We start from the raw sequence: 17712 nt of genomic DNA, 5'->3' as shown, positions 1-17712 counted from the left end.
GGCAGAGGTTGTTCTGCTGTGGAGACTAGTTTTGACCAAAATCCCACAATCGTAATGAAAAGTGACGACGGTGTGTCAGCTGTGGAAAAACAGCTTTGAAAAAAGTGAAAATGTGTTGTGTCATATCGGTACTTGCATCAGACATGTGCGCAGTTTGGCACTTAGTTCTCTTTGTGTATTTGTGTGTTTTCATGCCTGTTCCATTAATTGTCCCCTTGGGTCAAATAAAGTCTGTGAAGTCAAGTGAAGTGAATTAAAATCCCCCTCAAGGACTTGAGACTTGACTTGTCTTGCAAGACTTGAGGTTTAATTTGGACTTTCCCTAAAAGATAAAAAAGACCTGCCAACTTTTTCTTTTTTTTTTACTTTAACCTCCATCAAGGTGATTTATGGAGACAAAACTGTAACCACAAGTTCAGCAACAACGTGGCTGAGCCGATTTTTACAGATTTTTACAGTAGTTTTAATCTGCGTGGAGTCCCAGCCGGGTGGAGTTACAGCTGCAGCGTAAATCACGTTGAAGTGGACTAACTGGTTGGCTGTGGCTGTGCTGTCACATAAACATAAAGGTTAAGCAGGGTGAGGATTTATCAAAATAAGAATAAAAAAATGCAATAAGTCACACGTTTGAATAGGCAGCTGTGTCACATGTTACAGTAAGAGTCATCCTTGTCTGACTCCTCATGATCACTGTCGTGTGAGTCAGGGTTCACAGGCGGGTTGCGCTTGTGTTGAATCCACCTGTACATTAAACATAACCATGACTGTACAATCTGTGCAACCGCTTTAATCAGCATTTTGCTTATTTGAATTCAAGCAATAACAAGTCATTTAACCTGAGCTTGACCTCTCTCTCTCTCTCTGTGTGTGCAGGCATTCAGGGCAGCGCCGAGTGCTCGTGCGGGAGGAACCACTTCACGTGTGCCGTCAGCGCCTTTGGGGAGTGTACCTGCATCCCGGCCCAGTGGCAGTGCGACGGAGACAACGACTGCGGGGACCACAGCGACGAGGACGGATGCAGTGAGTTCACGATCCCCTGATTCTGTTTTTGTCGTCCTCCCTCTGTTTATTTCCTTCTCTCTCTAATATCCATCCACAGTGACCCGTTCTATCAAAATGAGTCGGATGTCGCAACGTTCTATTTTTAGATAATCAGCTGATAACGTGGAAAAATTTACCCTAATTTCAAAGCAATGACATTCAAAAACAATCTCCCAAAGTTTCGCAGTCCACTCCAGATAATTGAGAAAACCCTCTGAAAATGAGCGTTGCATCGGTGCAAAACATGAAATATCTTCTGAACCGTTCATGATAGAGACGAGCTGTTAACTGCATCTGAATCGCGGGATTCTCCGCTTTCCGACGGTCATTGAATGGTGCCTCTATGACGAGAAGGGACAGATACAGAAACAGATGCTAAACCGAGTAGCATCGACCCTAACAGAGAGTAGCATCAATACTAAACCGAACGTAGCAACGACACAACGCTTGTACATGTTTTACAAAACATGACAACTTCTGAACCGTTTATGATAGAGACGAGCTGTAAAAAGCATCTGAATTGTGAGATTCCCTGCTTTCCCAGGGTCATTGAATGGTGCATCTATGACAACAAGGGACCTTATAGGGTGCGTGTAATCACGTGGTACATGAACAGATGCCAGAGTCACTGGCAAAAACTTAACTGCAATTTTCTCAGGTTTTAGAACGGAATAAGAGAGTAGGAGATCATAATTCAAATGGCCATATCTCGAAAACCAAAATCTCAACTTTGGAATTTCGGTCACTGTGACTCATTTTGATGGATCAGGTCACAAAAAACAGAAGCAGTAAAAGTCAAATTAAGACATTTGCTAGATTCTAGAGTTAAAATCCACTTTGAGTTGACTCCATTGACCAGCGGCAGTTGGAGACATCAAGTTGGCACCCGGGCACATGGAGGCCTGTTTATTAGATTTGGTGTGATTTCTTGATCCATGTGTCCTGCCAGTGGATTAGGAGCTGGTCTGCTCCAAACAGCTGAAAATGCCTTTGCCCAGTTGGTGACAGATGAATTAGGACAGAGAGTTCCACATTTCTAGTGGAGGGTGAAACAAAAGTTTGTCATTCAGGTCATGTTGAGAGAGGGTCAGACCTGCAGCCTCTCAGCTTTTAATCAAACGTTATGAAAAGCACACGTTTGTTGACTTACAGCTACAAGTAGACACATTTTGCAAATATTATTATTAATGATGAATAAAAAACAGAAAGAAACAGATTTTTTTCTCAATAAAGTCATCCTGCTTTTCCATTATAGCTGAGTTCTTCATAGTACCTCCTCAGCAGGGGTGGGGTCGTCATATCACGTTGTCTCGCTCTCTTTTTTTGAGGGTTAGGGGGGAAGTTGCCTTGTGACTCTTCCAGTGACGACTCTCTGGCTAATCAGTGGAAGGCAGTCGGCTGACGTCATGTTTTAGTATCGCTTCGGCTCGCTTGGAACTCCGGCTGAGGTGGTACCAAAAAAAATACCAGGTACCAGGTATTAGGGGCTAGTGGAAAAGCAAAAAACCAGAGTAGAGCCTCGCCGTGCCAAAACGCGCTAGTGGAAAAGCGCCATTTGATTATAAAGCAGTCATCAATGACAGCCTTACCCCCAGACCCCACCCACTGGGACCCTCCATGCAACCTTGTAGGATTTGCTGTACCTGAAAGCTTTATTTTTATTTAATCACATAGAACACAGCCAATCAGAAGACAGGCTCAGTCGTTACTGGAGCTCCAGAGAGGAGCCTGAGAGAACAGATGTAAAACTACATTCAGATGGTTTAAGGTGCTTAAAACAATAATGTATCTTCTTATGGATGTCAAAACCTCATATAAAACACTGTTGAGTGGAACATTTAATGATCAAAGAATAACAAAAAAATATTGATAATCTGCTCCATGTCATCTGGCCAGTTGGAGTCTCAGCCTCAGATTCCTGCTTTTGTTGAATTGAACATTTTGTCATGAATTTTTATAGAAGGGAATTTAATCAGCACTAATGTAATGATAGATCTTCTTTCATTTTAAAAGTCAAGTTTGTTGTTGTTAGATCTCACAGCTTGACAAGTGTTAGTTGTAAATCAACATTTCAGTATCACGGTCCTCTTGAGCAAGGCCTTAAACTCCCACTTCTCACCAAAGTCTTTGTTTGGACTTGGCAGCTCTGTGGTGCAAATTTGTGTAACTGAGCGACTTCTGACTTTTTGCTAGAAAGGTACAAGTGTGCTCAGGCAGAGTTTCCCTCTGCATAAATAGTCCAGAATAGTAAGAAAGAAAAAAAAAATAGTATAATTGGGCCCATATGGATCCCATCATCACCCAGTGAAACAGTGAATGGGTCACTGGTCCAGGCGGGGTAGTATTTCTGGTGCAGAAACAGAGCGAGGCGCTCTGCGTGGTGTATGCCCCGTGCAGAAAAATGCTTGAGTGACTTTTGGCACCAGGCAGCGTTTGGCTGGAGGGAAGTCTTGGCAGCGGAGCCAGACAGGAGTATTTTCCTGCAGAGCATGTCAGTTTGTCAAGTGGAGGAGATCTTCACCGCTCCTCTTTTACACTTCTGTGTATCGATGTGAAATGTCAAAGCCAGCTTCTCCTCCTTCCTTGTTTTGTGCGCGCTCTGCAAGCAGTCGAGCAGATGCTGCCCTTTTTTTTTTTTGTTTGACACTATCTGCGCCTTTGTGCGCTGATATTCTTTCCCCATCCGTCTTCCTCTGTCACATTAGGCTAGTTAGGGGTTGGGAGAGGGGATGCTAAGTGTTATTGATCCGTGGCCGGTTATACGTTCAGTGAGTGCGATCGCCGCATATTGATCCGCGGGATGTCACTTTTTTTCTTTTCTTTTTTTTTTAAAGGAGACACATGGAAGCAGTTGACGGATATCAGGGCATCTCGCCGGACCTTTCCTAATCCATTAGTACTGTCTGATCGATCCCTCGTCCTCTTGGACTCACGCCATTCAATCTCGTAATCGCCGAGCTGGTAGCACAGAGATTCATGTTGCTGCTGTGGCCGTTTCAAGCTACAGCTTTGGTATTTATTGCCTTTGTTTTATCTCTTAACAGGAACAACCTGATCAATGTCGTTCCTTTATTTAGCTGTAACGTCTGCAAATCTGTGAGCGCAGTATGCTTCACATTGGGGCGTCTTCACTTTCAGATTTGTCAGTTTGGTCCAACTAAAGATATTGATTCCGTCTGTTGCGTAGTAACTCAGGTTTAGCAATTGATCACCGTCTGTTTCGACACTTTTTGATACTGAGCATTAATCAAGCAAAAACTCCAAATACTCTGTTGTTCAAACAGAGTATTAGATGTTTTTCTCTGTTTAAATCATGGTTTTGAAGTCTGGACTTTTATAGATCAGTCATTCAGCCTTGTTACTGGGACTTCATAAGAAGTCCCTGTTTTCTACTGTTGTCGTGCTAAATTATGGATAACTTTCCATCCATGGCCGTTTAATAATGAAGTGATTTATGAAGGAGAACATTTTTGAAATGTTTATATCTAAAGTCTGCACTGCACACCAGAAAAGAATTTGATTTATTTAAACGGGACACGAGCTGGAAAAAGTTTTAAAGTTATGATTTAATCATCTATTGATCGTGTTTGAAAGTCCTACATAGCAACTTGGATAGAACAGTGCTATAACCCAAACATCAATTGATATATATGCAATATATATATATAGAGAAAAAAATAGGCCTATGTATGCAATTATTGGGTAGTCCAGCCTTTAGATTTTTATAGTATCTGGTTAACGGAATGATTGATATCCTCAGGTGAAGAACTGTATTAGTTTCAGGTATGTTTTCCTTTTGAAATCAAATGAAATTCTTTGTGTATAGTGTGTGTGTGTGTGTGTGTGTGTGTGTGTTTCACAAGTAGAGTGGAGGCCCGCATGACTCAGCTTCTATTACACTGATTGAATTAAGCGAGTGGGTTTGTAAAACCAAGGAGCAAGATTTTATGGTTTTTAATGACGTTTTCTAAACGTAGTGAAGAATTGAATTTATGGAGGTGCAGCTTCGGTGCACGGTGGAGAAAGCGAGTTGGTTCACACAATTCAGCAGATATAGGTGTGTGTGTGTGTGTGTCCGTGAGAATATAGACTCACAATAAACACACACAGGAGAATACCTCTGTTCAGGGCAATCGTAGCAGTGTAGGTTGTGGCATCCAGACCTTGTTTGAACTTTTAATTTATTTATCATTTCTGCCAATTTAACAATTGCTAGAGAAAGCAGAATTGTCTTGAATCACCCCGGAGGAATGTGTGTGTGTGTGTGTATGTGTGTGTCGAAACTCAGGAGAATAGGAGCAGAGGGAACTTGTCCAACTGAGTCTATGAAGCTATCCTTGTAAACTTCTGATCTAATTATGATGTAGGAATCATGTGGAAATGTGTAGTGCAGATGTGGCTGTTTTTGTCTGTGTGTTTATGTGTGTACGTGAGTAAGTGTGTGTGCTTGTGTTCCCCAAGATAAAGTTTCATAGCTGCACAGAGACCAAAGAGGGAGTTGGAGAGGAGTTGATGAGGGGGCTGAGCAGAGCATGCACGAGTGTGTGTGTGTGTGTGTGTGTGTGTGTGTGTGTGTGTGTAACTCTGAAGGACTTGCTGGCGGGTGAAGGTGAGGAGGAAGAGGATTTTACAGCCATGTGCTCTCTCCTCTTCACCCCACATGTAACATCTGTCTGTTTATAGTGGACCACACTGGGTGGGAGGAGGGAGGGGGTGGGGGGGTGGAGGCGTGTGATCATAAATCTGTCCTCTTTAAGAAAAACATTTAATGTTTAAAGCTCCATAGCCGCGTGTTTGCAAGGTTCCCCGACTGTTTTTGAATGAACTCTGCACATTTTTCCTTTTCCTTCCCTTTCATTAGCAAAACTTTATCGTTTTAACGTATTCTTTAACAGAAGATTGACTTTAAAATTGCATTGTTTTGGGATTTCTCTGAATAAAAATCCTGAACAGGCAAAAATAAACTCAAAATCCCTCTGTCAATCCCATTTCTGCCTTACAAAGGCAAATTGCAGTATCTGCATTTTTTCTTCTTTTTTTTTTACCAATCAAAAGTGTGGCATATTCTCTTTAATCTGGTAGAATTTGACATTGGTACTGCTAAAATGTATTATTTATTGGGCTTTTTATTTTGCTGTCCATCCAAAAAAGCACTGTGAAACCAAGGCAAAATAGTATCTGCCATAAAACTGTCAAAATTGGTCAGAAAGACAAACTACAAAATACATTTAATTCAGTCCACCTTTATCTAATCAATTATAGACTTGGTAGTTATTCATAATTTGATGCCTAAACCTGACAATGAAAAACACAGTTTGGCATTTTTACAGATACTGCACTTTGCCTTTGTAGGGCAGATTTAGTCAGATACTGCAGGTTGTGGTTTTACTCCAAGACCCGTTAGAAGGTCCAAGCCTCACACTGCAGCCCCGTGAGGTTCTTCAGTGACGGACTAGAGGCCTGTCCAGGATGAACCGCGCCCTCGCCCCTATGTCAGCTTGGACAGGCTCCAGCCCCCTGCATGAGCCTGCACAGATAAGTGCTATAGCTAATGGATGAGTAATCCTAAACAGGTGATTTTTATATATTTGGCACAAAATCACCAGACGGATGGTGGCCCTTTGGAAAAAATTTTAACATATCGCCCAAAGTAGCCTCAGCGAAAGCCCAGACACCCCTGTGAATGAAACTTGTTTTGGCTCCAACTTCGCATTATCTCATTCCTGCTCCTGTATCCAGAGAGCAGAACGAGGATACGGACCAACTGGTAAGTCAGGAGTTTGCCTCTGGGCTCATTTTTCCTCCTCACTGTGACAGCACGGTACAAACACCCACATCACAGTCCAACTCAGATCTGTCTTTTCATCCCACACTTTATTTCAGACTCACTTACTCAGAAGTCAATTTGGCATGTAGGTTTCCAGCCGTGTACCATGACCACTACATGGAATAAACCCAGAGAAGAAGATTAGACATCACAGGCTGCACTTATGATCTTCGTGAGAAAAAAAAGTACAAAAAAAAAAAGTAAAATGAAAGCCTGGCACAAAATGTCAAAAAAAAAAACATTGATTATCTTTGATCACAATGTATTTTTGAAGTGCCTGACTGAAGATGATCCAGGCTTGTGTGACAGTGTTAACCGTGACTGAAAACGTTTATGTTTTCACGCCTCACCAGCTGAGGAGCAGGAAAAGCACATTGCAGGGTCACACATCTCAAGGACAAGACACTAATTAGCCCTGATGAAATTTAATGAAGGCATAACTCACAGACGTTTCATCAAATTAATAACCTGCTTTTTTTTTGTGTGTGCATTGATACAGCTGTCTGAGCTCGGGGGGGCGTACACAGCTCCGGATCGCACATGGTCAGAGCACACTTTACTACGTTTGATCTCGGGCCAAACGTATGAGCGATGAGAGACTCTGACATGAAGCACGGCGACATTAGAGGAATATATGTTTATGTTCTTGGCAGCCAGCTCCACATCCATAAACCCTCATGAAGAGAGGGAAGATTACATGCTGCCTCTGAGAATCTGGTTCCTATATGGAAATGGCCGCGAGTGCTCATTGTGTTGAGGGGTGGCGGTGCCATCAGAGGAGGCTGGATGAAGTGGAAATCGAACGAACAGGGAGAAGGACGGAGAAAGTCATGTAAAGAATGGCACCTGCGTCACGTTGTGGTCAGTGGTTTTTCGGCTTAACCTCCCGCCGCTTTCTATATAATCCACCCTCCACACCACTGGAAGGCGGTCACACGCTGTCTTAAAGGTTGTGCTGCAACTTATTTTTTTGTTTTGCTGGAGAGAAAAGTTTGTCTTAGTAGCATCAGTAGAATCCAAACAAGTGCTGGATATTTTAGTAGCTTGAGTAAGTGTAGACGTTAAGAAGAAAACACATTTCTGTGCTAGGAAAAATATTTTTGGAAACAAAATGTAATTCATCATCATCCTGTTTCATCATCAAAATTTTATGGTTTACTGAAATACATGTTTCCTTCATTTGGTATTTATTGGATAATTCTGTAATCAGTTAGTTGTTTTATAAAGCTTCATAAAATTGTGAAATGTCCAAACAACTAAAACTTATTTTAATTCAATTTAAGGTAAGAGAAAGCAGCAAATCCTCACTGAGTGACTGGATTTTTTGTCCTCAGATTTAAAGGAGTTATTTGTAAGTTTTGCCGTTGCCACGGTGGCATTATCAACTGTTCACTTTCCAGTTATGCTGAGTGATTGGGCCATTGTTGTGTTTACAATACAACAAGTTATAAAAGGCCTTTTGTGCAGTGCCAGTACTTGATGGCAGACTTGACACTACAGTGACTCGGTATTGGAAAGTGACGTCTGTGTCTTCCGAGCATGCTAGCATGCTAACATGCTAACATCATTAACAGAAAAGCGCAAACCCAGCTCAATGAAAGTTTGATGCTGAACTTCCAAATTTTCTTGACTGGTAAGTAAACAGCTGTCAGAGCTTATATTGTCTATATAGCAATAGCAGAACTTAAAAATAGCTCCTTTAAGTAGAAAAAAAGCTGACTGTGGTTAAACAGGGGAAATTACATTTTCACCACATAGAAACTAGAAGCCTGTCAGACCTGACTTTGAGGATAACAGTGTCCTCACCAACACTGTTGGATTTGCCCCAGAGGACATAAAACCACCTCCGGTTCTTGTAATAGTCTGTCATACTGAGATTAGTTTTTTTCTCATGCTGATTTATAGTATTATAACATTAATTGTGTTTTATTAGTCTTTTACACGGATTTGTGTTTTTGTACTTAATTCAGTTCCAAGTGCCATAAAAAGGTCTTAAGTGGCCTAAAAGAAAAAGGAAGTGATGTATTTTTATCCATTTATTTATTCATTTTATAACCTGGATGTTGTTTTGTAGCTTTGGCTCTTATTTCTTTATTAAGCCTCATACTGCAGGGAAACTGCAAACTTTTTTTTTTTTTTGACTTAAAGTCTTCTGCCACCTCATTTCCCTTGGTACTGAATGTTCTTAAATGAAAACTGGTCCATCCACAGAGGAACTTTGGATGTGGCCTCCTGAGCTCTGTAGATACCCTGAAAGTAGATGAGGCCAACAGTCTAATTGAGTCTGACTTATGTATCCCTCTTTCATATCTTATCTTGGCTCGAGGTTTCCCCCTGATCCCTCCTCCCACTTCAAGACAATCAAATTTATTAACGCGCACTGATACGGAGTGTTCATAACGACAGTAACCACAGCAGTACAGATAAGACGGGATAACCTTGAGCAACTTCCACGTCTTGAGTTATTCAGCCGTTCTTCTCCCTCCTCAGACCTCCCCCCGCCTCCCTCACTGTTTGAGACCATCCTTCAACTTCTCTCTCTCTCTCTCTGCGTTTCACTTTCACTGAAGTAAGGAGGGTGTGAAAGCACACTCACACACACACACACATAGATGGAGTCCTGCCGAGACAGGGGTGCAGAAGAGATGGATGTGAGGTGTGTGTGTGTGCGTGGATATGAGATGAAATGAAAAAGCAGAGATCTGTGTTGTGAGTGATTGAAAGCGCTGCATGAGGTTTGGCTTCCTCGGCTGTTGGCTCGCACGACTCTGTGAGGTTTGGGAAATGGGTGTGTATGCTGAAATATATACAAACGCTCAGGTAATACACACGCTGATGCATTTTCTTACACTTGCGTGTGAGGACCCTCGCCAGGACTTCTTCTTCCAGGCCGGATTGAAGTAACAGTTCATTATAGGAAGAACCCATTGACTGTGAATCTGCAGTGAAGTGGAAAGATACATTTTGTCGCGTCCTTGTTTGTCAATGCTCTAAGAGCAACAAACACTGAACCATTCAACCGTCGCTGAAAAGGGGAAAAGTTGCCTGTTTTTTGTTGTTGTCAGTTTCCTAGCAACAGCCGTTTTTCACAGTTTAACACAACTGTCTGAAGCCTCTTGAATGTGAACTTTAAGTATTGAAGTGTTTTGAATGCAGCTTGTCAGGAGTCCTGTGGCGTCCACATCCAGGTGGATTCAGAACGGGGCTCATCGTGCAATCTACATCCTGTTTGCACAGCTGGGTTTCTTATCCATTAACGTAATAACTCAGCTGCTTCAGACAGCTTTGGTTATTTTGATAATTCAGAGATAATTTAGCGCTACGTCCAGATTCAGGTGTTAAATCGTCTTCATTTTCTTTTTCCTATTCTGTGATTTCAGTAAAACTCGTTTTAGCCTCAGTGCAGTTTGCTATTGCACTGAATCAAAACCATTTTTGAAGATTCCTATAGACCCTGACTTCTCAGACACATTTCTTTTTTCTGTCAGGAGTCTGAACTGGTCTAATCCTTGATTTGAGCTTTTCTGCTAAAAGCCACAGTATATAAGCTGGTGACTGAGTTTGAATCTCTCTTGAAGTTTTTAACAGCAAGCAAAACCTTGACCCTTAACAAAACAAGTGATTGAATGACCACAGTGTCCTTGGGTCAGATATCTAGGCCTGCAACTCCCACTGCTTTTGCAGGGGCATTGATACAAACTCGCACACATATAAATCACCCAAAAATAAGAAAACACCCCCCCTCTTCCTTTAATCCAGCGCTCTCTGCAGTCTTAGCCAATCCCAGAGCAGCTGTGACCGCAGGAGCTCAGCTGATCCAAGAGCAGGAGCGGAGAAGATTAGGACCCCATCCCTTCCTTCTCTATGTGTCAGTTTCTCTCCCTGTCCCTTCATCTCCTCCTAGCTCTGCTCTGCGCCCGCAGGAAACCTTCAAACCCAGCTCACTCCTCTTTCTACCCAACGCTTCCTCATTTACTTCTCTCTGGGTGCTTGAATTTCTTCCGTCACTCCGGTCCCCCCCCCCAATTCCTCCTGTCTCTTTCTTCTCGTCCTCTAGTATTTTCTGTCTCGCCTTCCGTCTCAGTGTTTGACCGTGCTTGTTTGGACGCATTAGCATAATCCTCCCCTTCTCTTTCTTCATCCCCTGCTTGCCTCCTCGCTCCCCTCCGGCCTCTTCCTAAATATTTACTCCCTGCTCAGCAAACGAGGGGAGCGCACTTGTTCACACAGAGGAGGAGATGATTAGAGGCCGATTGAGGACAGACAAAGGGACAGAAATGAGAAGAGAAACAAAGACCTGGTTGGTCTGGTGCCTGGTTTCTACCTTCTTTGTAAATACAAGCTTGTTTGAGTGGGTTTTACATGTTGCATGTGTGTTAGAGGTGATGGCTTCAAGTTTTTAAAGTGATCTAGGGGACATGAAGGTATTATTTTACTGGGGTGGACAAGATTCAACCATTAGACACTTTATTTAGCATCATATTGGACTATTGGACTGATATTTTACAATGGTACAATGTTTTTTTTCATTTACAGTATGTTTTCCATCTTTAGCAAATGGACTGAAAACAATGTTGGGATTATAGGATATGTATGACAGATATATGATGCAGTTCACCCCATCAGTAAGTGACAATAGTTTATATTTAACTCATTTGGAAAGAAAAAATACAAATGTGTTGCACTAAAAGGCTAGAGATGTGGTTGATGAGTTATCCAACACTGATTCAGTTATGGTTGAAGATAGAGCTGGGTTCAAAAAACAACCACTGTTTGTAGTTTTAGAAAAAAATAAATAGAGTTTAAACTTTTAGCTTTAGAAAATTACAATTATAGAAATTAATTTCCCCAATTTTCTTGCATTTAATAGTAATCACAAAGTTCAGAAAATGAAAGGAATAGTTGATTCACTCTTTCTCATCGACTTCAACTTGTTTGTGTTTGCACAAATCAGTTATAATTAAATGGGCTGAAGCTTAATTGAAAATATTCTTTGAACTCATTGAACAGTAGATGAAGTCTTACCTGAGCAGAATCTTATTAAACTCAGTTCATGTGCTGCTCGTGTCTGTTTACTTGCAGCCTCATTCCCGACCTCCTCATCTGACAGCTGCAATTTCACACTTCCACTCTTTTCATGGGTGCTTTCAGTTGCTTATTGTATAATTTAGAAACAAACAAAAAAGATTGACTGATTTTAGAAATCAATAAGAAGCTTTAACACACTGGATGAGAAGCACAGAGATGTTTAAATGTAGCCACAGTGTCTTCTCCATTACTGTTATGTAACAGCTTAAATGGGAGACAAAGAAAGATTGTTGGCGGGGAAACAAAAAACATTTGCTGCAGGTTGGCTGCATTTTGGGTTTGTGCCAAATGACAAAGGAAAAGGAGCAAATCTGGATGTGTGATTTTGCATGAGGAAAGTGTTCGCCAGAGGTAAAATACTCCAGATGTATTTCTCCCTCTAAGCATGAACCGCTGACTGACTGCAGTTGGGAAGAGAGCACCAAATAGGCTACTTGTGCTTTTGCTTTTCATATCACTGCAGTTTATAATCATACAAGTACAATATTTCTTTTGGAGTTTTTGACAGCCAATACAAACACATTTGCCAACATCAGCGGAGGTTCTGAGAAGCTGTGCTGTGCACTTGTTGCTGGTTTTGACATTTTGTCTGGTAGTAGCAGCCACACAAAGGACTGCACCTTTTAAAAGGGCAAAAAAAGGAAGATCAATCGAGACATTTTAAGAATTTCCAGTTTGAACTATTCACTAAAGACAACTTTTTTTTTTTCTTATTGAGTTGGATGTTATTTTTCCGCTCCCTAATGAATGTGTGAACTTGCAGGACTCTGGAACACGTCCCTTGAGGACACACGTGTTGACATACCTCCTGTCAGTAGACAAATGCTTTCATCTAATATCACACAACCAGACAGACAGCCACAGCTGCGTTTGCTCTGGTTGAATCAGTTTTGTGTGCCAGAATTCGCGCCTGTCTGTCTGTGTGTGTCTGCGAGCGTGTTTGTGTGTGTGTGTGTGTGTTTATTAGCTGCCGGAAATCTTCTCAAACTGTCCTATTATCTGAAATCAGAGCTGCACTGACACAGACTGTCAATTGTTTTGTCCTGCAGGTGGCTCAAGCATAGTGGCTTTGATCCACACTAAGTTATCATCTGGTGATCTGCTGGACGGATCACTAAAATGATTTGATAAGGACGCCCCTGATCACCTGGGAATGCTGCATTGCAGATACTGATCTTTTAGCAACTTAATCAAGCCAGAAATTCAGCTTGGACATAGTTTTCAAGGGCAGACTGTCTGGGAATTTTACTCATCACAGTCACGGTCCACAGGAGACCACCTCCCACTTTTTGGAGATGCTAATGTGTCGCTAGATGTCTTTTCTTGTTTGTAAGACATGACTGTACAGGAGAAATGTAGAGAAGTAAGAAAGAACAAGTGCTGCAATTTGCAGCTCGCCCCTCAAAGCAACGCAGTGACACTTTTAAAGGGACAGTTCAACATTTTGGCAAATTGGCCCATAATCTCTATAGCCTTAGGAGTAGGTTCGTTACCTTTAATTGTCGGTGCAAGCTTTTTTTAGAACGGCGGAGCAGAGCCGCAAGCTGCTCAGAGCTGCGCTACGGAGGCTAAGGCAAGTTGTGACCTGCACATTCACCACGCTATGAGATAATAATGGAACATTACGAGACAGAGTTGTTTTAGAAGTAAATTCATGCAAAACCGGTGATGCACATTCCTGTCGGGGGCAGTTTTTTGGCAATCAGTCTCTGCATTTGCCTCGAAAACAACTTGGTCTCACAACGTTCAGTTATTATCTCATAGCGTGGTGAATGTGCAGGTCACAACTGGTTCACCAGAGCGTTTTGGAGTTGTTGGATTGTGTATTTGATGAGTTTGATGATTGAAACCAAGAAATCCCATTAGCCTCCATAGCGTAGCTCTGAGCAGCTCACAGCTCTGCTCCACTGTTCTAAAAATAGCTTGCACCGACAAATAAAGGTAACAAACCTACTCCTAAAACTATAGGGATTATGGCATGGACCAATTTGCCAAAATGTTGAACTATCCCTTTAACTACAGTTAGCAAAAGGCTGAACTTTTAGCACCATTCAACATAGGGACTCTACGCCTGCTGTCGTGGCTCTGCCTAACCAACCGCTATAACACATTTAGGTGTAGTAAAAGTAAGTATCTTCAGATATGTATTTGTAGAGCAGCCAATAGGAACTCCCACTTGTTTTTACACCAGTGACTGGTCAAGGCCTCCTGTCAGAAGTCCTGAAGTCTGAGAACTGTGACAAGAGGAGGTGCAGAGGTCTAGTTCACCCTCAGACAAGGGTTAGTTGTCTGAGTGAGTTCATTTGCAGTTGATTATTCTCTCTGTGGACATTTCATACATTTCTTCTCTAGTCTTACCTCTCTGTCAGTTCTGAAGCACATTCCTCGTATCATACTCACTATGAATGAATTATCCTTGGCCAGTAAACAGTTAAATAGATGGAGTGTAACATGCAGGGAGATGAATTGCCTGCTATGGTTGGGTGTCTAAAGGACAGACATGGTAACATTAGACAAATTATAAATTCATTCAGACAGTGATAGTTAATCATAATAGTCGTCTAATGTCATCATTAGACCACATTAGAGTATTTCCTGCCATTCAGCCACAGAAGAAGAAAGTGTGTGGGTTGTCAATGACAGCTCTTGAGTGGTACTCTCCAGTCTCGAGCACTCGGAAGAGATTTGCCATGGCAACTAGCAAGTTTTCGGGCATTAATCTGTCTTGATGGGGACAGTAAAACGACTTGTGACGGAGTCGCAGTTCATTCAGCACAAGCACGGACGCTTGAGCACAGTGTAATGTCACTTAAAGGCTTTAATATTTCAGAGGAGAACACTTTACTTCTCTCTACAATACATTCATTAGACAGCGACACTTGGAAGTTCAATGTTTTATATACAAAGCATAATATGACATAATCTGATGTGTCATTGTAGATGAAACTACTGCTATTCAGTTCCTTTCAGGACTTGTTTTAAACTATGTGAAAATACTCTTTAGAAAACATCAAATGTAGGTGTTGACAAGGTTTATAAAAAATTCTCCTTTAGATACAGGATCCAACTCAAGTGTCTGGCTGCTGTCCTCTTTTCACAAAAGAGACAGTGATGATTATAAAAAACATAGATAGACAATCTTTCCTCACAGGTTTGCATTTTCGATTCCATTGATGTCATAAAGGCTTTGTAATGAGGCGATAAAGACTGATGTCACCCTCAGAAGGCTCGTAAACCTAAATCAGACAGGGGCGAGCGTTCAGAATGCAGAGGGAAGCTTCAGCTTGCGGCCGGAGCGAGGCGAGGCAGGAGGTCTGTTTACTGTGGAGGTGGAGGAGGACGGCGAGAGCCCATCACACAGGCCACCGCCAGACGCCTTGCCAAGAAAAACTCCGCTGGCAGCAGCCACTCCGGTCTGACGGACTGAAATATGCGCCTGGCGGCCGACCAGAGCTGCCTCGAATCAGATAAGCCGCCTCTGTTGGGATCAGCTACGAGAGGAAAATGAAGAGCGAGTGAGAAGGAGGGGCTGAGACGGATGAGAGGGACAGAGGGCATTAGTTTGACTTGAGCAGACAGGACCAGGGAGATGCTTTTAAATTCTGAAATAATACATGTTCAATCCTCACAAGCTGTTCAGATATTCTTCACCGAGTCCTTTTACCATTTTATGATGGGTTACGATGTGCTGCGTTCCCGCTCTGCAACTAGCAGAGGTACAGAGTACAATGTGTGTGTGTGTCTGTGTGTGTTCATTCCTAAATCAAACAGGATTTCTTGGCCCCAGACCGACAGTGCTATGCCACACATTACATTCAGATCTTCTGTTAAGCATTAGTTGTTTACTCTGCTTCTGGTTTTGTTTCAGAATCTCTTTCTCAGCTCTATTGCACGTTGAAAAAGATTTAAAAATGAAAAGTCCAAATGGCATTCATAATTAGAAAGGCAGTGCAAAGCTGAAGCCAAGGAAACATGAGAAAGTGAAAAGAATCCAGACAAGGAGACAAATGTTGGAGGCTTTAGAGGAGAATCCCTACATGTAAGAACATGAATAATTTGGGTGCAGTGTCAAAAGTAAAAAAGAAATAATTGAAGAAACGAGGGTTGAGGGGAGTAGACCGTCTGTTTGCACAGCTTTAGCTTCCCTCATTCTGGCTTTCAATGAATGAATGAATGAATGAATTATGCCTCTATTGTCCCTCAAGGACCGACTTTGCACAGTTAGCAATCACACATGACATCACATCATATAACATATAACAGCATACAAAACATGATAAATGAGTGTTTTTATTTCATAAAATATAACAAGTATGGAAAAGCCATTCATAACAGGACATCAAGTGCTTCAACTGAGACACACTGGGACAAAGGATGTGGTGGTGTTAGTCTGCTATACCTTTCCTTTCCATGAAGATAAAGGCACATGTTCAGACTATAGAGGTTGCCATGCGCTCTTGTGAGATAAACTAAAGGTGCACTGGTCTGTCACATTAGTAAAACTGCACATTGGTTCACCCTCTACGTATCTTGCCACCCGGTTTCACAAAACTGTTCAATTTGTTCTTGTTTTGCACGGACTGAATACAAAAGGTCAAACTGTGAGTGCAGGTCTGATGAAACAAAGTCAACATGGTTCTGTCCAAAGTAACCTGGATACGCTACTGCTGTTCTCTTTGTTGTGTGGGCAAATTGGAAAGCATCCACAAGATCAAAGGTTTTTAACTTTAAATGATATGAAGGTATTTGCTCAATAACATGTTACAACTATTGCCATTGAGGCTATTGCTGGAAAATCATTTTATAAAATGGCCTTTTAGGTGAGTGGGTTACTTGTGAGTGCAGTGCTGCTTGAAAGAGTCTAGAGAACACAGGGCTCAAGTGACTGATGGATTTCCTAATATTTATTATCTGTGAAGGGGTGTGCCGCCCAGTATTGCCCCCTCTTGAACTGGAATCTGTGAAAGAAAAGAAAGAAACTGCCAAATTTTGTTGTTTTGTGCAGAGCTGGTTCGCTTGTGAGTTCGGGCCAACCATTGTCTCCGCTCCGCACCACGTCTCTCTGGAGTCGTTGTCCTTGAGTAGCTTCAGTTTTTACAATCCCCTCTTCGCTTGATTTATTTGCGCCTGTACTCCTCCGAATTAGTTTTCCCGTACGTCTGTCATTCATTTTGAATACCCAGTTCTTTTCCAATCAGAAGGTTGTTTTATGTCAGCAGTGACCCGTGGTTTAGTATTTGCATATGTTTCAGTTTGAAGTTTTGAATTTGGAACTGAAAGGCACGAACGTTTGACAGACACATCATGTGAAAAGGTGCTGAGTTGGACTTTTTTTGCATGCAAATTGTTAATTATGAGCAGTTCTTTTTCATGTTCCCTCATATTTATTTTTGAAGCTTTTTTTTTTGTTTTTTTCCATCTCTGGCTGCTTTATTCCAAACATGGAGTCAGAATGATTTTAAAAAAAGCTCCATCTCAGCACTGTGAATAAATGTTTCCAGTAATTTGCAGGTGAACCGTCTCGCTCTGGGCTGTAAGAGAAAACCTTTATCTTAGCTCATCGGGTGAAATATCCTTGTTAGACTTGCAGACTCCTCTATCACTCTCTGGAGTCTACATCTGTTTTTCAGGCGCAGAGAGCGTCCTCTCCCTCCTTCTCCCCTCTCATCTGTCCATCCTCCCATCCGTTGACCCGGTGTGTGATAAGCGGCGTTTAGACAGATATATTGGTCCCATTAGAGCTACTTGATTCAGCT

General features: G+C 41.9%; 1 protein-coding gene across 4 annotated transcripts in view; it reads left to right on the top strand.

The window, feature by feature from the left end:
* lrp4 (low density lipoprotein receptor-related protein 4) overlaps positions 1-17712 on the top strand; it is a 150583-nt gene that overhangs the window by 81066 nt on the left and 51805 nt on the right. For all 4 annotated transcript variants that reach the window (XM_085771311.1, XM_085771330.1, XM_085771321.1 and 1 more), the window contains exon 2: positions 874-1020. In XM_085771311.1, the coding sequence (XP_085627437.1) occupies positions 874-1020 (147 nt within the window). The remainder of the gene's footprint in view (positions 1-873; positions 1021-17712) is intronic.

The sequence above is a fragment of the Trachurus japonicus genome, chromosome 3, assembly GCF_045865225.1.
Source record: "Trachurus japonicus isolate A0001 chromosome 3, Traja_1.0".
Lineage (NCBI taxonomy): Eukaryota > Metazoa > Chordata > Actinopteri > Carangiformes > Carangidae > Trachurus > Trachurus japonicus.
This window is presented reverse-complemented; position numbering and strand designations above follow the sequence as displayed.